Here is a 23750-nt window from a genome sequence, read left to right as displayed (position 1 = left end):
CCAAATTTCTTCTACGCTTTATATAATACAGTATACAACATGACTGGGAGCTGAGCTGAAGGATTCATCACATAAGCATATTAAAAGCCATCTTGACCAAAGCTGGACCACAATCAGCACTGAAGTTGAAAATCAGGTTTTCTCCCCGAGGGTTCTCCATATCAATGAGAAATACCTTAACTACCTGTGAGATAGAATAGGGCAGGAGGAAATCAAGGTTCAAATCCCTGATGCAGAGCACAGTATTTCCTCTTTGGGTCACTACAAAGCATTTCAAGACACATCTTCCTGCAGAAGACCTTTCTCAAAGTTCATTCGCAGAGGGCTAGGAAATTTCTGATTATCCAACATCAAAGCACACTGCAACATTTAATAATACGATGCTACTGTTGCAATGATAGCCATGAATCCATCAGTCCAGATATGAATGATCTGTCAATAAAATGAAAAATGTTCTGCTATCTTGCCTGGCAACATAACATACGCCTGCATAGCTGTCTGTTGTTACTTCTGAATCCCTACAATAAAGATAGTAATGCAAATGCCCCTTTAAAGGCACGTGATCAGATCTCTATTTTTACTCTATTTTAGCTTCTGCAGAAGATAATCCAGATGTGCTTCCACAGAGCCTGGAAGTATCAATTAATGGCATCTTGTCAGTCTGGCAAGATCCATGGCAAGTAAGAAGGAATATCTGACATACCCTGATCAAGCCTGCCAGACACATGCGGCATATGGCAGCCTAGAATCTTTATTGGAATAAAACACTGAACTCAAATCTTAACAATTCTCCTATTCTGTTTTTTTCAAGTGCTTAAGGATCTTCATGAATGACCTTAAGATCACATAAATCACTGGAACAATCTCTTTGAGAAGCATTTTACCCAGACTAGCATTGTCATTCAAGCATACTCAAATGCAAGGTGGCCTGTAGCAGATCACTAGATATTCGACAATATTCCCCATGCAATGAGAAACAGATGAGGAAAAAATACTTTATTAACAGCAACAGCCTTCATCATTAGTATTTTTATTTTTTTTTTGTCTCATAATCAAGTAAATGAAAATAAGAGCCAAGAAGATGAGAAAACTCGCCCCAATTCTGAGGAATGAAGGAGACAACTTGAGCAGTGTCACCACAGTGAGCTCGAAACAGTTAAAGCCGCTGGTGATGTCCCAAATAATTCAAGCCTAGAATTGGATGGCAGAGCATCCCAACAGTTTGTTCCTAGACATTGTAAGAAGCACACACTCCCTCTGTGACTCCTAAGCTGCAAAACGTGGGATTCTTCTTGTTTTGCTTCCTGCATCACATGGAAAGGAAACAAAAAGCCAGAACAAGGACATCTCTTGATAGATTTCCAAGGTTCCATAATTCGAAGTGAGGCAGCTGAAGACAAATAGGACTTTCCCAAAAGAGAACACCGACAGACAGAAAATGGTGTTGAACTTGCTGGCAAGACGAGCCTCCTGGGCTGGGACCTATTGATTTCTGAATTCTTGTGTTGGAGGAGCAGCAGCTGAGGGCCTCTGGTGATAAGGCAGAGTCTCTGTTTCCCCTACAAGAACTGGTATGTATGGACAATGAACAGATCCTTCCCTGTATGCATTCAGAAGTCTGTATTTTGGTTACCGTTAGGGTCTCTATAGTAATTCAAAGATCTTAACTATGAAACACTGTGCATTTTAGCGAACAAGGCTCTGAAGCCATTGCTATGTCAAATTAATCTAGAAAATTCTACAGAAACATCCAAGTTGGTCACTGTCAATCTGACAGTACATTTTAGTTTCTGTGTTCCTGGTCAAGCTTCTCTGGGAACTACAGCACTCTCCCAGTTCAAGCAGTTTTCTTATTTGGAAACAGAAGGAAATTATAAATCACACATCTCTACGAAAACTAAAGAGTCACTCGAGATTATTCTGGAAGTTTGCTTTGATACTTTGGGATTTTTTGGTCTGGCTTTTTTTTGTTTGGTTGGTTGGTTTTTTTGAGGTGGAGGAAAAGGTTCATCCTTAGTGCTGTATTTGGAGACTGATCATGCATGCTCTTTGGCTACCAGTGTTCAACTTGAAACTGAAAGCACACAAATATTTAAATGCCCAAGAGGGAAAATAAAAGTACTTGATAGACTTGCATGGCAGATTGAAAACTAGTCCTGACTACGACTAGCAAACACAGAAATGCCTAGTACCCAGTAATCACAAGAATTGTCCTTGCACTCCCAGTCTGGCTCTCTGAAACACGTAGTGCGTATTCAACAGCATTGGGAGAACAAAAAGGACAACCTTGTGACCAGGTAAGACGAAGATCAATGTTAAAGGACCATCTGATTTTCCCTTTACCAATAGTACTCTCATTCGCTACCGCAGTCTGGGCTGTTGCAAATGATCACCTGGCCCTCTGGAACAGGCCTACAGTGCCCATACAGGAAACAGATTAAGATGTCACTTTCAAAAGGTAGATCTGATGAAGATATGGTGTGGTATAATAATAATCGTAATCCTCACTGGATTCCTACAGTTTGGGCTCAGAATAACAATCCATGGATCATCACATACATCAGATCAGTGATGTTCACATGAGGAACTGAGGCGTGCAGACCAGAGACCACATTCTAATGTCTGGACCTGATCTACAACCTGAAGTGTCTTTTGGCTGCGAATCTTCTGTCTTGCTCTTTTACACACCAAAGACGGCAAACTGCATTTACATTCCACCCAAGACAGCCTCCACTGCTCTACCAGATTCAGTATTCCACAGGTTCAATCTTTTCACCGAGAAGGAGCCCAAAGCTTAATGTATTGCTGCAGTCAACAGCAACTGCAAATAAAAGCAAAACCAAAGCTTGGTGGAGTTTCCCACCATCTCCCTCCCTTGATGGGGGATCTTTTTCCTTGCTCTGCTTTCGAGAAAGAGAGGCCTGCTATGTTTTGTTTTTCCTTGGGTAATGAGCAACAGCATTTCTGTCCAACATAAATCTTTTGACAGGGCAAAAGATCTGCAGCCCCAATTACCAAGGAGGACAAGCAATCTCCCAAGAGAAGCAGTTTTAATTCCTAGAGACTCTATTTTTAGTTATAGTACCAGAAGTCCCTGCAGCAACAATATCCTTTGACCTGTCATTTATGGCAGGGGAGGGAGCAGGGACAGAGTTGGCCTACAGGTCTGAGTGCCCAACTACTATCCTACGTTAAAAGAGCTCACACTGTACAGAGCAGGCAGACATCAGAGAACAGTTGAATTCCCTTTTCCTCCTCTTCCCAAAAACAGGCTGAAAAGGGAGAGAACAAGAGTGAACACAGCTGGTAACAGCCGCAACAGACACCAGCTGCCGAGATGAACCAGATTTCTGACAGGCATGCTGGTCTAAATCTATAAGGAAATTAATTTAAAGTTTCTTCAAACTAAACTAAGGTTATAAATTTTTTTTCCGCTAACATAATCACCAGCTATATGGCATTGATAAAATTAGGGTAGATAGCAAGCAATTCCGTTGCTTCATATGAGGAGGAGTAGAATCCATCTTTTACAGTCATGTTGTCAGAGAGACAACTGAGACTAAAGGAAGTATACATGACTGAATACAGGACTGCATGCACGTAACAGAAGCAAAGCAGTAAGTTATTTTTAAATAGTTACTATTTAGGGGAGAAATTCCATTAGCATTTTGAATACTAAATCAAACCCCTTGCAAGGTTCCTATCACAGAAAAGTGTAAAACAACAGCTTAGGCTTTGATTTACAGTTCACTTTTTCTGTTCATGAAAATTAAACATGTTCTCCTCAACCAATTACAAATTAAGTCATCGATTTATGCCCTCTTCATCCACAACTTAAAAGCAATTCTCAAATTCTGGCAATAGCTTGAAGAAAATCGAGAAATAAAGATATTAATAAAAAAAAAAGCACTTTAGGAGATAGCATGGTAGAAGAAAGGGAACTACAGAAGCAGAATGATCTGAATTCTGAACAAAGCGGGAAACACCACACAGGAGCCTCGTTTTCAATACAAGCGACTAACAACAACAGCAGCTGACACCTTCTTAATACTCCCCCACACAAAAAAAAAAAAAATATTGCCCCAAACATTTAACCTTTACACTTTACAACGTGCCAACTTTAACTTATGAAAGGAAATCACTGATTTTTGTTTTGTTCTCCTCAGTTTGACATTGTAATACAGCTGTAGGTTTTCAAGGTGAAAGCATACACATTGCCTAGACTATGGCATCCCCATATGATTCATGACATTACTATACCACGTTCAGGCGGCAAATGCCAGCCTTGCACTACCACCGCTCAGCAAAGCTAGTTCTTACTAGCAATGCAGAACTGTGAGGAGAACCTGAACACAGAAACACACAACTAGTAAGAAATGTACCTTTCTGCACCAAGGGCTGGTCTCGTGACACACCAAACAACCCCACCACTAGCTCCAATATTCTGACAATTACCACAGTTTAAGAAACATTAATGTATGAGGAATAAAAACTGTTCATACCATATGAATCTTTTTCTACACAGCTAGTTTGTTAGCAGTGTAGAAATACTAATGGGCAACAAAGAAAGCTGCTTCGCAGTTACGAAGTTACTACAGTCATGGCCTCCACAAAGTCAGTCCATAACCCTGCCTCCCTAACATCACAGCAGGGATAATGTCACTGGCACCAGAGACAGTCAAGATACTCAGCAGCCTGAGGAACTATGCAAATATATATAAAAACGGACCATGAAATGACTTCACCGAGGGTTCTGATCTTAATTCTGAGCTATAAGGCTAATGATACTTCCATGAAATAAACCTCCTTCACAAATGCAGATTAAGGCTCAATAAATAAAACCACAGTAACATGCTAACAGTTAGAATTAGAACTATGCCTGTCCTGCGTAATACATTGATTCTAATCTTTGGAAGGTTCAATGTTATGTCATCCCCAAGAACAGCTGAAAAAATAAACTGGAAAAAATTCAGCCCTATAAATCACAGCTTTCCATCCCCATTTCATCTTTTAGTAACTACGCCAATACGATTTAGAGAAGGAACACGCGTCGCTGCTGCCTACACCAATCTCTCTGCCCCGAAGAGCAGAAACCGTTCAGGCTTGAAAAACCAGGGGTGCAACAGAACCAGGGCACCCCCCGGCACCTGGGCTCGAACCGGGCCGGCCGCTGCCCCCGGAGCCTCCCCACGGGCCACCCCCCGCCCGCCACCACCGCTGCTCCAGGGGAGCCGCCGGCCGCCTCCCCCGCGGCTCCGCAGCGCCGCGATCGCGCCCGGGGGCTGCCGCGGCCCTCTCCCCCCCGCCGCCCGCCCGCCTGCCTCCCCGGCCGCGGCAGCGGGGCCCGGCAGGCCTCGGGGGCCCGGCAGGCCGCGGGGGCCAGGCCGCTCACCGTTGAGTGCCGACGCCTGCAGCGTGGCCCCCGAGGTGCCGTCGATGACTTTGATGGCGCCGCGAGCGGTCACGGCCAGGATGGCGTTGAGCGCCGGGTGGTAGCACAGGCTGCAGAGACCGTCGGCGTCGCAGCGCAGACAGCCGTCCCGCAGCAGCAGCCACTCGCAGGAGCCCGGCCCGGCCGACACCGGCCCGGGCCCGGGCCCGGCCGGCGCCGCCGCCGCCGAAGAGCAGGAGGCCGCCGCAGCCATCTTGCCGGCCGCCGCCGCCGCCCTCAGGACAAGAGGCCCACAGGGAGCCGCTCAGTGACAGTCCCTGGAGCCGCCGCCGCCGCCAGTCACCATCCGGGTCCGGGGAGAGGGGGAAAGGGAGAGAGCCAGCGTGCGCAGGAAGTGACACAACCGCGCCGGATGCGGAACCGACCGCCGGCCCTGCCGCGGGGGGCGGAGGGGGGGGGGCAGCAGCTCGTCACCGAGAGGGACAGGGGGAGAGAGGGGGCGGGGCTCCACTGCGCGCGCGCATCCTCCTCCCCCACGGGTGGGGCCTCGCACGGGGCGCCCCGCCGCTGCCGGCGTGGGCGTGGTGAGCGTGCTCCGGCGGCGGGGCGGGGCGGGGCGCGACGGGGCGGGGCGGGGCGCGGGCCTTTCCTCAGCGCCGCGGGCCCTCCCTCAGCCCGGCGCGGGCAGTGGTCACCCCCGGGCCGGCCGGGAGGGCGCCGGGCCCAGCCCCGGTGAGGGGTGCTCTCCGGTGGGCAGTCGGCGTAACGGCCCCGTCTCCCCAGGGCCCGAGCGCTGCCAGCCGGCCGCCCCCCGCCCCGGCCCCCGTGGCCTAGCGCGCCCGCCGCCCCGGGAGGTGGCTCTCGGGCTCTGGGCTTCTTTCCGAAGGCGGAGCGGCGCGGGGCCGGCCCTGCCGGAGTTGCCTGCAGCTCCGGTGCGAGGCGGCGTGCGGAGTGCGGGCGGGCCCCCGCCCCCCGCCCGGCCGGGGGCTCCGCTCAGCGGCGGCGGGCGGCGTCCGCCTGCGGGGGCGCGCGGTGCTTCCAGCGTCGGGGTTTCCCCCAAAAAAGGGGGATGGAGGCACTGTGCCCGTGAAAGCTTGCTTTTTTTTTTTTTTTTTCCTCTGAGGCACTATTCACCATGTAGTAAAGCTTTCTGATTGCACCGAGGTGTTCCCGTTCCACCCACTGGCCCACCAGTGCACCTTGTCCAGCCATGCCTACCTGTAGGTGCTGGTTTATCCCAGTGACATGAGACAGCTTCTGTGCTAGGGGTGGTCTTACATATAACAAAGTTTCAAATACAACGCAGTTTCCTACACAAGAGTATTGTTACTAGGACCAAAGCTGGCACAGGCTGCGATAGCAGGGAAATGATTTCAGAAATCGTGTCTGCGTAAGGAGAAAAAGCCACGACCCCCAGGGGTACACGTGCCACCCAGGCCAAGCAAGTTGTCCCCAAGAGCAAAATCGTCAGCGTTTAGGCTTGCTTGGCTACTTCAAGTGAAAGATTAAAGGCTGATAAGGATAGCGACAAAACTTTGAGCAAAGCTCAAGCTGTGTGTTGTCTCCACATCAAAGCAAATGATTTGATACACATTTCAAGTAGGTATAATTTTCTGATAAACATATCCAAAGGGGAGAAGAAGACAGACATACACGCATGGACGTGTCTAGCTGCTCTGCACAGAACATCATCCAAAAAGCGTGTCACACTATGGTCTAATACCAACACCTCTGCCTCAAAATAAGGTGTTGCACCTTACAAAGGGAACTTTTTACCAGATGGATGTGGTCTTAATGTAGTTTTGACAGATAAAAAGCAGTATATATATTCTCAGAAAAACTTATTTATAGCCTCAAAGCTTGAGACTGATGACACAGATAGGAATATAGATGTGTCTTAATTCAGTAAATATAAATGAGCTTCATACATTCTGTAAACAAGTTTAATTCAAAATTTTTATAAAATACATCTTTTATTTACACACTCATCTAAAATATGAGTTTGTTGAATGCAAAGTTATTACAAACTATCAGAACCATTTGAGAGCTGTTTATACATATTTCTTGCACAGCATATGCAAAAGGTGACCCTAGAGAGACTAAGATTAAAAGGTGCAAATCTGCAGTTGTGTACAAAATATGTACTATGTTAAGTGCATATCTACATTGCATATTACACGTGCCAAGTCTGTGGAAAGGAACAGTTAAAATTGCAACTATAAATTTCACAGAACATTAGTATAGCGGAAGTTAAATAGAACATTTCTTGCATCCTTTGAATATTCATAGTCATTCCAGATGCACAGGATCCAGTACAGACATCTCATGAACAGCTATGCAAAGGATAACTAAGCTTAAAGCTCTCTGACAGCCTAGTAACCTACATGTGTCCTTGCCCTTCATGTTTGTGGTTGTTAGTTAACCATGTATTCACAGGACCCGGGTTGAGTCTTCCCATACTAGCTGGATACTCCTGTTAAAAAAGAAGTGTAAATCATGAAAAAAAAAAAAAAAAAAAAAAAAAAAAGAGATAAAACCAGATTATCATGCAAGATTCCAAAGCTAACATGCTTTTTTTTTTTTTTTTTAAAAAAAATACACTAACGTGCGTTTTTTTTAAGGTTGGTTGGTTTGGTTTTTTTTTTTAGAATGCGGTATGAACGCTCACAGAACATTTGCAGATAAGAAGTAACTTGCTGGTATAATTGGCTTAGTTTGACTCTGCAGTAATTCCACCGGAACTTCTGCAGAAGTCAAAAGTTAGGTGAGAAGTCACTCACTCTTAATTTTTCTCCTTTAAGGTATGACATCCTAGAGTATTACATTACAGTTGATGTCTAGCATCAATTGTAAGTAGTTCTGTTTAAAACCAATACAAGCATCAGCCAGAAAAGCAGACCAAATAAACTAGAGGTTTGTGGTAGAGTTGGAATTTAAATATATATTTTGCATCAATAATGAGTGGTAAGAATAAGTGACCAAAACAGCAAGTTACACAGTCTAAAAAGCTGAAAAGCTACAGTTCTGATAAGGAAATATGTCCATCAGGGATCAAAGACAGCCTCTACTATTACCTTGTCATGGTTGATTTTTATTTGCAGCGTTAAAAAAAAAAAAAAAAAGGATAGGGAATGCTTTTTTCCTGTTACCAAAAAAGCCACCCCAAAAACAATTAAGAATCTTAAGATCTATTTGTCAATACTAAATACTGAAGATTGCAAATGCCTAAGTTAGTACCATGCAAAGTGAACTTCAGTGGACTTCCCTCATGAAGAAACATTACCATAAGGACCATTACATAAGCCATCAACACAGTACACAGGAAATATTTAACATGTCATCACGTTATTACATAACTCTTGGATAGTCAAAATTAGCAAGACTGTAATTGTTACTAAGGCTGTAATTCTGCCTTATTTAGTGGAGGGAAAATCTGGCCTTACAAATCTTTTTATTTCTCTTTACAAGGAATTAATAGTACTGGGGGGTGGGGGGGAAGGGAATGGATGTGTGTTAAGTAGCATGCTATTAAAAGCAAGACAGAGCAAGATGTTGTAAAACAGTTAGGGAAGCATTATTTTTATTTTGCCATCATAAAATAACATTGTTTAAAGGTCACACAAATTTGATAGATCATCTTTTTTCTCCAACATTAAGCCACCACTACAGCTGAGAAAAGTGTTCCCCCTTTTCTCTGTAAATTTATACTTTTAAGTAAAATAATTTGTTTCTCTAAGTATGCATTTTAATTAATAATGTCACGCAGTAAATATCTTGCTCCTTTGGTCAGAGATATTAAATGAAGACTTCAAATACTTGTATCTTCAATCTTTTAAAAACCCAATATACATCCTTAACCATGGAGTATTTACGCTACACACAAGCCATAGATACAAAATACACAGTATATACATGTTTTGAAAACAAATTGGAATTTATAAAAACTCAATAGCCAAATCAAAGTAATTGAGGCACTAAATTAAAAGTAGTATCTTCATGTCTTGATTATACAGACTATTCTGTGAACAATCAGGACTGTTTCATAAATATATATTATCTACAGAATTTGCTGTGCCAAAAAAGCCAGCTGTGTTTAAGCTCAAAAGAAAAATTGCACTTTGAGATTGTTACAGTTAACTTCTCATTTTTCTCCTCGAATGTAGTTATCTGGTCCTAGTGCTTTTGGCACAGGTATTGAGTTGTGGTTTTGCTGCATTTTCTTATAAAACACAAGGTTCTTTTATTTTGTTCATTAAAATCTGAAGAGTTTTAAACAAACCTAGAACTTTGATACAAATCTATATAGCTACAATTGCTTCATTAAATAATATACACAAATATGCTCTCCGATCTTAAAACATCTTGACAACTGGATACAAAACAGTCACTTGTGTTATCTCCAGCCTCCTTATTCTTATGTGTTATCAGTCTGCAAGTGAATAAAATACAGTTTCTGGCCTCATATTGCACTAGATCACACCCCAGTGTACAAGGACAGAAAATAAATGTATAATAAAAAGATTGGATAAATTAGGAGGGGTTTCTTGGTCTTGAATTCTTCTCCAACTAGTAATGATGCAGCACTGTATGCAGCCCAAAAGACTCCAAACAACTGAAAAAGAAGATGAACAATCTTAGCTGACACCACAAGAAAATCTCTCCAAATACCAAGACAAAAATCAGTTCTTCTCTCAACAGGATTAAGACTCCCTCAAACAAGAATTTTGGAGAACTACACACACACACACTATGAATAGAAAAGAATACACTACACATTTTCATTTAAGTTTAGAGAAACATTTAACAAAGAGTCATATTATTTTTTATTTGAGCCATTTTTACTGAAGTAAACAGCTAAGGATCTACAGTAACTTTTCTCTAATATAAGACAGACATCATAAAGCAAGCCATATACACTGGTAATCTGAAACATCACCGGATTAGTAACTTATCTTTCTACCTTGACTGACCCCAACTATTGACCCCTCCCTTTCTTTAAGCAAAAGAGTCACTGTACTTGACTCTTCCTCTATAATATATACACCAGAGAGTTTAATTACTATTTTTTATTTCAGGATTTATCTGGCTCAAACTTTTCTTTAATTACGGTGCCTCCACCTCAAGGTAACTGAACCTCATATTCATAGTTCTTTCAGGTGCAGTGAGAAGCCTGCCAAAATACAATCTGTATCAAAAACTATATTGCTTACTAAATTAAGAAAGAACCAGTTTAAAAGACTGGCAGAAAGCAACATTACCTATGAACATCCACTGTGCTATATGAAGTTAACATGCCTATTTAAAAAAAAAAATGTCTTGAGGCCAGTGAACTTAACTCAAACCTCAAACTAACAAGGTTATAGCAAAAAGTAATCAGACATTATTATCCTCTAGCAGCACCTCGAGTATTAATAAAAAAAAAAGGAAAAAAATACTTAAAACCATCCAGCATGCAAAGCCACTGTGATCTTCTGCAAAACACAAGAGCAAAGGGGGCAGACATAGTAGGACCCCAGCAAAGAACTTGTCCTACAGTTCTGTCAGGAGTTGAAGCCCCTTGAGGGATTATGTGGCCTGTTCAACTGCCATTATAAAAACAAACAAAAAAACCCCAACAAAAAATATGCATGTGATTGCATACTCCTGTTTTTGCTGCCTAACCTAGGATTGCAGAGATGGACAGGAAGAACATTCAAGAATCATGACTGAATTCCCTAAGAAACATTAGGAAAATTGCAGCAATTGAAACAATTGAGGTGCATTACTTCGCTGATTGCAACTGGAAAAGAACTGATTGGAATGTCACTATTTCACTGTAAGTTCCCCAACTCTAGGACTGGGAAATATTTCCCCAAGCGCAGAGCTCTCAGGCCGTAAGTAGCAGTACTTGTCACAGCATAAGTAGTTTTGGCTGTATGGGGCTCGTCCTGCGTTTTCACACTAACGATGTAAAGGTAAGAACCTAGCACAGATTCACCCTGAAGTTCATGTAAGATTGTTACCAGTACTCAAGTAACAGACTTTTCATTAACATTTATTTATTTTCAAGTTATACATTAGTTAACTGGCAAGTTAATGATTTGCTGACTGTATCGCTTCACAGTAATTACAAGTTATCAAATCACAAACAGAGCAATTTTGTTATTTATCATACACTTCAGTTGTGCTTCAATTATATTGTTTACCAGCACGCCAAAAAACCAGAAATCAATCAAATCAACAGAACAAGAACTCAAAGTGTACAGCTTAGCTAGGAAGAGAACTTCCTCAGCCAACCTTTCCAAAAGTTCAGCAATGACCTCAAAGGCTACCTAGAAGGGTTTTAAGTAGTACTGGAAGCGTTCAAGAACATTATGTAGTTTTCTGATCTATCAGGGAACGTTGCTAGTTGCATAAAAAGCATCCAACAGCAGGTGGTATAAGGGAAGTTACTCTTGCTCTGTGCCTTACGTTCCACGTCTGCGGTAAATCAGAACAATACTTGCCGTCTCTGCAAAGGGTATCAAGGGCTTTGTAAAGCTACCACTACGGGAAGGTCTCGGAATAATGACTAATGTCATATTCATGCTGCAGTAACTAAAAATAAACTGGATGACGGGGGAAGGGATCAAACGGCTTATTTTCAGATTCTTCATTTTGAGGTTTAGTTATGCATCCTTTTCTCAAAATGATAATCCTATTTATTTTTAATGCGACCATTAGAGCACCACAAAATATTTAAATATAAGCTAACCTGATAACAACAGGTGTTGTTATAGCAACAGGTCTGTACATCCCCCAAGTACTCAAACATTTGAAACAGAATTTGCTTAGCAGTCATGTCCACCAAGAGGATCACAGACCTCACATTGTAGTTCTGATTATTCTGACACATTGTTATGTCATCCTGAACAGATTAATACTTGTAGTCTTAGGAAAGTGACTTAAAAATAACTGTAAACAATTCACAATAGATTATACTGAACTTACTTTTATTAGGGTAGAAACAACTTCAAATGATCCAACCACCAAAAGTACGGGTGCTATGACAATGAGGGGAAGTAGGGAATATCCTATCACACCAAGAACTTGGCCATAAGCAACCTGAAATTTTCAAGCACATAAAAACAAGCTTTGTAGTACTCCATCTTTGTCACCATACACAATCTGATCTTGTAATAACAGTATGAATAGCAATAATAATTTCTTAGGTATTCATGAGATTTCAACTAAAGGAAGCTTGCTAGCATGAAAATTGGTTTTGTATGCTACCCCCTAGAATTTTTTTAATTAATCATTCAGTTCTCTTAGAACATTGTCCTTTTAAAAAAAAAAAAAAGTTGTAAATGACAATTTTATCACTTCCAAGGGAAGAATTTATACAGGTTAAATATGTAATTCCACCCACTGCTCAAATTTTCATGTTCTGCCTTAAGTGGTTCTCAACTGCCACTCTCCATGGTGTGTGTGTGATACCCAGGAGCACAGAATGAGAACAGACCTCTCAAATCACCAGCTGTAGTCCTGGCTGTCAAAAGTAGCAAAGATGTAATTTCCTGCATTAACATACTCATATCCATTATACATAAATAAATGCATGAAGTACATGAATGCTTTTGGCATCAGTGGAAGACCTAGAACCTGGTCCCTCTAAGGCACAGATATCTGATTTCCAGTTTAAAATTATTTTTACTATCTTAAACAGATTTGTTCAAAGTAATTCTGTAACGGTTTTTAGCTTCATGGGGATTAAAATGTCTGATTTTCCCCTATTACGGTTTGAAATGTTCCTGGGCCAAATTAGGCTTCTTGGATTTAACAGGAAAAATACTGGCGAGACAAGTGACCATCCTGCAATCACTCTCTTGTGGCTGTTGATCCTTCACAGTCAACTGTGCACTTACACTTCCTTGCCAATTTATACATTCTAATAATTTCACATTTTGAGTTGCAAAACAGATTGATTTAAGGGCATCTGGATTATGTGGCATGCAGAAATACCATGTGATCACATTTGTAAAAGCTTTTTCTTTCAAAACAGTGTTCACACTAGAAGACGGTAGCAATTATAATTAGAAGAAAGTTTAAAAAATGTAAAGATAAATAAGGTAGGAAATCTGAAACATTATTCATCATTAATGCAAGATGCATAGTAAAAATATAAAAATTGGGCATCACTGAATATTTGGTTCTTCACAACACAGTTCAATGCATTTTTTGCTGCAGAGCCATTTTTAAGAACTTTCTACCCTCCTGACTGTTTTCACTGTAGCTGTCTGTGGGCCTTGCTGCAAGTCATTTGTTGTTATTTACACCTGAATCACTTAGTGACTTCATTTGTAAACAGCTCAAACGGCTCTTCCAACCCTGCTGGTGCAAGCAGCTGGAGGGAGGTATGTAGGTCAGAACATCAATTGGCTTTGCAGTTCAAGAACATGCACTGATTTTCATCCTTTAATGGGTTTGAACTGCATCAGTCCAAAGATAAAAACAAACACTGGTAGGTACTCTACCCACAAGGACATTATACAATTGCTGTTAGCCCCATTAAAAAAAAAAAATAGAAGTTTTAACAAAGCACAGTGCAAGAGCCGTGCAAAGGAGAAAGGATCCCTAAATGGCTCAGTGACCAATAAACTGAAAGCACTTGTCCCTCAAGAATGGACTTCAGCTCTGGATCACAGGCACCTGTTAAGAGCTTCTGGGATTCACAGTACAAATTGCCAGATTGTTTGTCACAACCAGCGCACCATCCAGTACACAGAAAGGCTAGCTGACCATCTCTGTATTTCAGATTTTACTTTGATGGCCAACAACCCAAAATGTAGGCATTACACTTACTAACTGCATCCATTCTTAGTCAGCTACAAGGTCCACAGTCAAGCACCAAGAAAACCCAACTACTACTGAACAATGTAGTCAAGAGACTTTACATTACCTCCCTCTTATGTCCTTTTTGCATACAGGTACTTACTTCTCCTCCAAGAACCCTGGCCAGTAAAAAAATTGTCAAGGATCCAAATATCCAAATAGTTATAATCCAAGAAACAACCTTAAGAGATAAACAATAATTCATTTGTATTAATCATTATCATTGTGATAAAAGAAAACTCATTTCTATCACCACTTTCACTGCTGTCACAGATTTTTTTAAATGCAAAACAATTCTGAATTGCAGCAAGAATATTTTTACTTAGTATCACAATGCAACTTGAGAATAAAATTCAGAGGTTACATTTACAGAATCACATTAACGGTAAGCTTGGTGAATGTGGAATGTATATGCAACGTGTTTTGCTAAGTATTGTAATACTGTGGCAGAGTACAGTTTACTTAAAACTAAAGCTTAGACCACCCTAGCTAAATAAATGTCTTCATATCCTGCCTATTACAAAATGTGACCTCAGTTTTTAAAAGCCAGCTCAACCAATACAAGGAGTTGGAATTCTGCTTCTTTCATCCATAAGGATGCCACTTTACGCAAACTGGGAATGCTCAGAAGACATAGGACTAACTCTCAGTAGAGCCTGATAATGATTACAGCTTACTAGAAGCCCCAGACTCCTGGGACATACTCTGCCATTTTTTTCCTGATTCTTTCATTGCTCTGCTCTTAAACAGGTGAAATCTTAAAAATCATTTTCTGGCTTAACAGAATCTTCAAAGTAACTCAGCTATTCTTGGAGCTGAGCCTCTGGGAGGACTATAGTCTCCCCTTTGCTCTCCCTTTTGAAATACCTTTTTACAAGGAAACAACAGTTCAGTCCAGTCTATTTTCAAATGCATGACGGCTGAATTTAAAAATTAAGTCCATAACAACAGCTTTATGCTATCTGTGAAACTAGCACATGGCCTCCTTCTACCTCCTGCTTTCCTCCACTGTCTAAAGGAAGGGGACCAGATTAAAGTCTTAAAGCTGGAATGCTCATCTCTCCCCAGCTTACAGCCCACCTTTCAGTTCATCTAGTCTAGCTGCTGTCAGTCACTCTGCTGCTAGCTACTGCCTTCCCTCCTCACACATATACAGTACTTTCACATCAGTATGTTAAATCCACTGTTTCTAAGAAATGTTAGACCTACTGTTCATGTACAGTAGGTACACAAACTGCAGAAAGTAGCTTATCTGTTGTGGGGTCAAGGAACGGTCTGTGCTTTGCCTGGGAGACAGCTAAGTGGTCCACCCAAAAGACTTTAATAATACAGTGATTTAGTCTACTCACTTCAAGTTCATAGAAACAAGACACAGAGTGAATTCTTCGTCAGCGTTGGTACACCATATGGAAGCCAGAGGTCATAAAGGGAGTGATTTTATCTCACCATTCACAAAAATCCTTGCATAAGCACATTCTGCTGCTTCACATATGGCTTATTGCTTTACTACGTTATATGTTAAACAACTGTAACTACACATATAGTCGCAAAGGTTTCTGAATCAGAATCACCTAGGCTCACATATAAATTGTGACTACGAAAGATACCGCTTCTCTACTGTCAATCTGAACATAAAGAAAAAAAGCTAACAGTGTTTATGGAGGCCAACTACATCTGCACAATGCCTCTGAATAGCTATCCACCCTGGAGTTCAAAAGGAATTACAGAAAAAGCCTACTGACCAGAGGAAAGTTATTTGATTGTAATTGAGCAGGGAGGACAAAATAGCAAATGGCACTAATGGAGATTAAATATACCAGGTAACGGCAGTGATATAGTATGAATTAAACAAGTAGCTTTATTTGTCAGAAAATAAAAAATATGGCATCCAAACAAATATTCTTTGGTAACATTTTCTGGTAATAAAAAACATGTTAACATAAGGTCACAATTCAAATGGGAAGATTCACTAATATGACTATAAACCTGTTAGTATCAAGTTATTTCCTCCAGAAACCACATCTTTCCTTTCTTTTACTGTACAAAACCAAACCTGACATTTCATCATGATCAAGTTATCCATGGGCTATCTAATTAATTTCTTACTGCTGTCTTTCTACAGATTAACTTGTGAAACAGCATTTGAAATGCCCCGCATTAGTATGCGAAGAAAAGACATTCTACCTACGTAAGAATGCAAATTGCTTAGCAATCATTTCCCCAGATTTAGTTTAGATTTCTTTTTAGGTAGAAGGCTTATACCTACCTTAAACTGTCCATATAATGAAATCATTGAGAAGAAGAGTACAACCGCCAGAGGACCCCAAAAGTCTGGATTGTCTCTCACTACCTGCCTATTAAACCCAAGAGATGGCATAGGCATCAACACACATCGAATTTTGTAGTAAATATCCTTCAGATCAATGTCAAGTTCCTCCCTGAAATTGTAAAGCAAGTGAGCATTACTATACAACATGGTAATAAAATAGAGCATAAAAAAGTAAGTGCAGGGGCAAACAGTAGGTTTATAGAACAAGCCTCCTGTCACCCATAAGGCTTTCTGAAGCCATAACTAGCAAAGGACCAGTTTGTCCACAACAAAGCAACACCATACCTTCATCCCACATTCAATAACCGCTGTGACACAGCTAGATATATTTAATTATTCAAAAAACAATTACAAGACTGAGAACAGAAAACACACAACATACCCTACCAGTCTAAGACAGTCAATCTATTTTCTGACATGCAGGAATACATGACACATTCATACCATTCTAACTACTTAAAAAGTCAAAGGCATGGATACACGGAAGTAGAATGTCTGTGCATTCCTATGCTGAGCACACTTATTACGGGCACATTTTATTTCAAACTCCACAAGAAAGAATACCTTTACATTCACTAATCCTAAACCATTCAAAAAATATCAGGTAAAACCAATTTTTTAAAGTAAAATCGGGTTTAACTTGCTTCACCACAGTAGTTTTCAGGAGACCAGTTTATACCAATTGTTTAATTACTGGCTTGTTTCCAATATGGTAAAAATAAATAAAAGCCAACTAAACAAGCAATAAATTCTATCAACAGATCTGCTCTTCTCTAATTGCCTTCTCCAATCCCTGTTACAAACTATTGGTAAGCAGCTACACATGGACTGGAAGACTCTTCTGCACAGGAGACTATGAACCGGTACCTCTTGCTGTGATTGTCTTAGTAATCCCTCCTTATGGGAGGGAATTGCACTTTCTAAGTAAAGGCCAATTCCACTTCTTTGAGTTTATGCATGGAATGTTACAACAGAACTGTACGTTAGTGTTTTCCTTATGCAGTCATGACTGAGGAGCTCTGAAGAGTTGCAAGAGACTTCCAGCAGATATCTCTCTGCTCTACATTTAGGGGCACAGCAGAGAAAAATGCAGAATCATGTCCTAAGTCCATTTATGAAAGTTTTGTACAAGGCCTTGAATTATGGGTTTCCCCCCAGAAAAGCTGAAGCAAGAAATAAATGCAAAGACATGATTCACCAGAATTTCTCTTAGAAAAAAACCCAAAACAACTGCAAAATGACAACTGCTCATTCAGTCTCTTAAGGCATTTTCAGGATTGCTATTACTGAAGCTATTTCAGAATTGATATTACTAACTTGTGAGTAAATAACAGAAATTGTTAACACATCCCTGAATTTAAGGATTAGACTAGAAGCTTCTATTTTCCTCCATTTACCTAAACAGGATGTAGTATTCCTATATTTTACTCTAAAGACTGTGTAACACAAATATTTTCCTGCCAGAAATAATTCTTTGTCATCACCTAGGGCTTCTGACAGTTTCTCATGTGAATAAACTGCATTTCACATGAAGCTCACAGCTATCTCACCTCAGAAATGTGGCAGGTGTAGCAGGAAATAAGTGTCTGGAGTAAGGCTGCCCAATGAGACCAAAAAAAAATCATAAAATAATCTCAATTCTATTGAACAAAATGCTTGCCCAGCAGCACCACACTGGTGAACCTCCCTTAGCTGGCTGATGTTCTTGAAATCCTTTGTAGGATTCAGGTTACCAAGCTTCATTACAGCACATATTCTGGGAATAATCCTAACTGCGTAAAAACTGCTACATGAAAGTCAGATTAAGGCCTTTCCTGTGAGGATGATTATATTCATCCCGTTTGCCACAAACTGATCATTTATCTCCCTGGCATTCCTCTCACTTCCAGCAATCAGCAGCTAAGAACACCTAGCTGTCTTTGAATCACAAACTTGGGTTTTCTGTGGGATAAAAAGTTACACAAAAAAGAGAATTCATATGTTTTCACATCAGTACACCATTCTGTTTCAAAATGAAAAAGTAGAGATTTATAGAACAGACTTATTCACACAAGGAGCTACTTCTGCACACTTTAATTTACTTTTCAAGTAGCAGTGTCATTTTGTTAAACTCTCCAGACATCTGTTCTCTCCCAGCACTCTCATTTGAATTCTCCAGAGTACTCACCTGCTCACTTCAAGCTTTTAAAGCATCATTATCTTTAATTCACACAGGAAAACACTGTATATGTTTTCCTGTATGTGAGACACTGAGTATGAAGTTGCTTAGGTGCAGCACAAGGACCAAAACCCAGGCTGCCTGACTCACAGTGTAATAACCTTAAGATACAAACTTTCTTCAGCCACCCATGTTTCTGTGAACAGAACAAGGGATGCTGAGATTTTCAGTTTTAAGGACAGTTTTGTCTTTCAACACTTTTAATCTATCTTTATAACATCAAAGATCATAAAGTTTGAGCAACCTTGCTTCTAGCATCCCTACTGTAATAAGCATGATTCATAATGCTTTCACTTCAGAATAACTGACCGAATTTCCTTACATTAATCTTTCCACAGGATTGCCTTAGCCTCCAATTCTTTGACAGCATTAAGAACTCGCATAATCAGTGCAGAAGATGGAAAGAATACAACCTAATTTTTAAATTACCATACCAGATACCACCCGGGCATTCCTGGGTTAACAGTTGGACGCTATTGATCTTAAAGGTCTTTTTCAATCTAAACGATTCTATCATTTTAAGATCAACACCTAAGGGCAGAAAAGCCATAAAAGCTTTATACTTCTAGAGATTAATAAAATTGGATTTTACTTCCTCCTTCCTTCCTCCTCCACAGTGAACAACAAGCCTCTCTTTTATGCTAAAAATAAAACCCATAATAAGAAACATCATGTTTTCATTCCTGCACTAGAAAACAATCATTGGTCAAGTAATCTGTCGAACTGAATTCCAGTCACAGCAAAAGGCTGGGGTATAACTTAAGAGGCTACAAGTTGGGGTTTTTTTCCTACACTACTAATAAAGACAGATACCCAAAAATAATTATGACATACAGGAGTGGCTTGTTATCTTCTGGGTCATCATCTTCCACTTCCAGAAGCCAGCCATACCCTCTCTGTCTTAGGAATGTAGTTGCAGTAGATTCTTTGATGAATTCTCCTCCAAGATTTAGCTTAACATCTGGAGTTGTTATGGAGCCACTAAGATCTTAAAAGAAAAAGGGAGAGAAAGATACACCTTTTTATGTACGGCCAAAAGCCATTAGATTTCAAAAGTACTGGAAGATAAGCAACAGATACATAAAGCCACATGTGCTGCTCCTCACCACAAAATATTCAAAGTTACAGAATAAAATTATACTTTAACAGATACAGAATTTGAAAGGGTACTTCCAGTTTTAATGCAAAAGCAACAACGTCGGTTTAGGTCTCGAATTACCAAGCCTTAGCTTCCAAATGGAATTCATGTTTTGATGACACAGTGTTATGACAGAAAGCCTTCAATGTGTGCTTTATCATTAAGCATATGGCATAAAAGGAGTTCACTAATGAAAGTCTCATCATACTCTAAGTTGTAGATTATTTACTACTTCTTTTCTGATCATACTATACCTCTTTTGGAGCCCACTTCTGCACAGTGGCACTGCTTCAGCTAAAACATTCTCTGCTTTTATGTCCAATTTCTCATGAAAGAAGACCAAATGTTTTCATTTGTAATTGTAATTGCCTTTAATACAGCTGAAAATATTAGAAAAAAAATACTATCAGAGATCCTTATGCTCCAGCCAGTAAGAAGAGATACAAGGAGTTCTCTTCAATATACTATGATCTTGCTGTGCCACAGTATTAAAGAAACCAAAACAAAGAGCAACTTATATATGTTCTGGCTGCGTCAAAGTCACCAATAAATACTACTCTGTTGTCTCGTATTGTTATATACAGATGAAAAATGCAGAATAGTAACTGAAAATATACCAAGCAACTTGAAGGAAGAAATAAAATGTAGAAGAAGGAATAATTATTCCTTTATGAAATCATGGATTTCCATTATTTGCTAAAAAGGAAAAATCCAAACAGAAACATGTAAATTTTTTTGTATAAACCTTATTACAAATACACTGAGACACAAAAACTCTCTTCTCATCCAATGCCTTTTCATTGTTGTGCGTTCTTCACCCAGAAAAGTTCCTAGGCACAAATTTCCCAAAACACCTAGCTATCACGAGTATTCCTGAAACACATTCTCACAGAGGCAAACTGGGCCATATTTTCAGATCACAATTGCAACATTTTCTATCAAAATGCAACGTCGTTTTCTAGAAATAAAGGTCTGACAGAATCTCATAGTGTCTTCAGCCAGCATGTCTGAAGCATTCACTGATCACTCAGTATCGCAATTAATTTAACAAAATTCTCCTTCCCAAATAAGCTTTCTAGGCCAGTCAAGCTTAAATTTAAGCTTCTCCATAAATGCTTTTCAACCATTTCATAATCATGAGAGTTAATGATCCATTGCTTTGATTCTTGTAACATCATCTGAGCATGATCCTTGTAAAGATGACCATAACTTAAAAAAGGAATTTCTCTTCACTCCTGTCAGTACCAGCACACATACACTGATCTCGCAAGACACAAGAAAAGCCTTTTTCTGCTGTTTACAGAGGGAGGAAAAAAGAAAAATGTATTCTCAATGCCTGGGCGTCAAGGTAAAGAAAGCCTCCAAAGTTTTCTGTTGTCACTGGGACACTTTTGTCACCTAAAAATATTTGCTTATGCTACAACAATACACTTCTTTGCAAGGACAGGTTCTTGCTACTCTTTGCGCACAAACGTGACTGTCAGGACAAGCAAATGTAACAGTCCAACCAGCCATTTATTTCTCCTTTCTCAGTGACCGCTCACTGACAATCCATCCTGAGGCAGGGAAACTTCTGCACCAGTCTTATTTACTAAGATTCCTTTTAGCAGTCCAATGATTGGTGAATACTTAGAACAACACTTCTTAATCATGAAACCTATTAACATGATTTTAAGTCTATTTTGCAAGACATCTCAGATAGGACATTAAGGTGCAGAAAGCAAGGAAAAAAATCCACCATCCCCTGTTCTATAGGCTGCTTTGAATGACAAGGTTAACAGCAGGCCAACCAAGCACTGAAGAATCTGCCAAGAATTGATGGTTCTGATGCTTGCCAGGAAGAGTTAGGGTGCCTTCACTGCTACTGTCTCAGGCAGAACACCACAGAAGCAAAACTGAGGTATTGCACATGTCATTTCAACCAGGCACTGTGGGAAACCAGCTTTCAAGACAGTCTTTGCTCTCAATTTTTAAAAGCTCTAAATTTTTTATAGAAGGGGGAAAAAAACCCCAACCCTAACAGCTTGTTCTTTATACTGTATCTGTCCACTTAATTGAGAACACCTCTCCAGCATTCTTTCCCACAAACAGCCTAACTCTTATGGAAATAAAATGGGAAAATAAAACAGCTTATACTTTCACAGGGATCGGGATTTGGGAAACATAGAAATCAGAGTGCAACATCTAGTATTTTTAGAAGTATCAAGCTGTTTACTTTATGTTTTTATATGTTAGGGTAAGTCTATGCAGGACTTTGCAGACAGAACTACACTTGAACAAGCAGGAGATCAAACCTCACTTATGTTGATAAAGAACACACAGCTGAGCCCAATTTAGCACATCCTACTGGAAAGGTGGCTGTATTGGATTGGGTTCAGCATTGCTCAACAAATACTTCTGGGGGAATCCAGAAGAGGTACGTGGATCCTTTTTCAGGCCAAGGTAGAGAAGAAAAACAAAACAAAACAACAACAATGAAAAAACACAGCCAAGATTGTACCTGTTGATTAGCGTTCCTTGTCAGAAGGCCTGGGAAGTTCACTAAAGAACAGGTATTCTCAGTAGTTTTCCCACTTCAGTAATTCTTTTCCAGGGTGGGGCACATGAGTCAGTATTTACATGAACCCCTACCCCTATCCACAATTACAATGGTAACCAAATTCACACATAAAGTGGAATGCTTGCTGTTTAAATAGGTAAAGCCCAAAGATCATCCTCCACCAAAATAAGTTTGCACAACATTGACTCCTGTACGTTCATTTTTGCATTCTTAAGGCGGATCTTCACGGCATGCTGGTACACCACAGCTCTTTGTGCTGCAGCAGTTGGCCACGCTTCACCCCTAAACTACACGCAGAGCTTCTTTTCCCCCGCGATTACTGTGCTGAAGTGAGACACGGCACAGACTTTGGCACAGCATCGCAGCGACTGCGAACATACGGGACAATCTTCGAAAGACACCAAACTGCGCTCCCAGCAACGCGGGGATGAGGAGCGGTCCGCGACAGCGCTTGTCACGGTTATGTCAGCCGCCGGCCACAGCCTGGCGTACGGCTCGGAGAGCCCGAGGGACGCGGCCCGGCCGGCCCTGCCACGCCGAGGTGCCACGCGGCTCGCGCCGCCCGAAGCGCCGCTCCCGGCACCCGCCGCGGGCGCCCCGCGGCCCCGAGGGCAGCGGCCACCTCAGCCACCCCGCTCCGCCTCCGGCCACGCCACCGGCCGCGGGGGCGGGCGGGGGGAGGGCAAGGGAGGCACCGCTCGCCCCAGCCGCACGGGAGCCGCCCGCTCCCCCGGCGGCCGGCCCAGCCCTTCCCTCGGGAAAGCGAGAGCGGCCCCGAGCGCGGCCCCGCGCTCACCTTCGGCGTCTGCCGAGGAGACAAAGGTGAAGTCCCCGCTGCTGGGCGCATAAAGCGGCGGCTGCTGAGGGCCCGGGGGCTGCATCTCCCCGCCCTCCGCGGGGGCTGCGGGGCCGGTGCGGGCAGGAAGAGACGAGCGGGCACCAGGGCCTGGGGCCTCCCCGCGTCCCTCCTGCGGCGGCGGCCGGCACCCAACGACCACCGCGCAGCCGCCTCACAGGACAACAACAACGACAGCGCCCCTCCGATTGGCCGCTTGCAAGGCGCGCCGTGATTGGTCGCCGCCGGGCCAATGCTGACTGGCTCCCCGGCTCCGTCTCGGGAATTGAGTCACTTCGACTCCGGTATAAAGCTTTTCCTGATTGGCCGAGGCGCGACTCCACTCGTGTGAGGGGTGGGAGCGGTAGGCTCCGGCGGGGCACCGTGCCGAGGGCCTCCTGCCCGCGGGGGGGGCCGCTCCGCCCGAT

The 23750-nt window shown here is 41.7% G+C and overlaps 2 protein-coding genes across 2 annotated transcripts in view; both read right to left on the bottom strand.

The window, feature by feature from the left end:
• The window catches only part of BIRC6 (baculoviral IAP repeat containing 6), a 183342-nt gene extending 177589 nt beyond the window's left edge, over positions 1-5753 (bottom strand). Inside the window, 3 exon segments of the mRNA XM_080408146.1 lie at positions 5393-5684; positions 5687-5720; positions 5722-5753. Of these exon segments, the coding sequence (XP_080264272.1) occupies positions 5393-5684; positions 5687-5720; positions 5722-5738 (343 nt within the window). The 5' untranslated portion in view covers positions 5739-5753.
• Positions 5754-8840: 3087 nt separating this feature from the next.
• On the bottom strand, positions 8841-23547 carry YIPF4 (Yip1 domain family member 4). The gene is made up of 6 exons (XM_080408148.1): positions 23284-23547; positions 19624-19777; positions 16509-16680; positions 14346-14423; positions 12362-12475; positions 8841-10004 (listed from the first exon to the last, which is right to left on the bottom strand). The coding sequence occupies exons 1-6, from the start codon at positions 23366-23368 to the stop codon at positions 9867-9869; spliced, it is 741 nt and encodes a 246-aa protein (XP_080264274.1). The 5' UTR covers positions 23369-23547; the 3' UTR covers positions 8841-9866.
• Positions 23548-23750: the final 203 nt, after the last annotated feature.

Source organism: Falco punctatus (assembly GCF_963210335.1).
Source record: "Falco punctatus genome assembly, chromosome: 12".
In the NCBI taxonomy this organism is placed as follows: Eukaryota; Metazoa; Chordata; class Aves; order Falconiformes; family Falconidae; genus Falco; species Falco punctatus.
The sequence above is the reverse complement of the archived record's forward strand: the minus strand, read 5'-3'. Positions and strand labels throughout refer to the sequence as shown.

Excerpts from the sequence above, each read along its gene's own strand:
- YIPF4 (XM_080408148.1), bottom strand. The coding sequence starts at position 23,368 with ATGCAGCCCCCGGGCCCTCAGCAGCCGCCGCTTTATGCGCCCAGCAGC. Across the intron at positions 14,424-16,508 it reads CATTATATGGACAGTTTAAG|GTTGTTTCTTGGATTATAAC; the intron begins GTAGGTATAAGC and ends TTATCTCTTAAG. Across the intron at positions 10,005-12,361 it reads TTGTTTCTACCCTAATAAAA|TTGTTTGGAGTCTTTTGGGC; the intron begins GTAAGTTCAGTA and ends CTTCTTTTTCAG.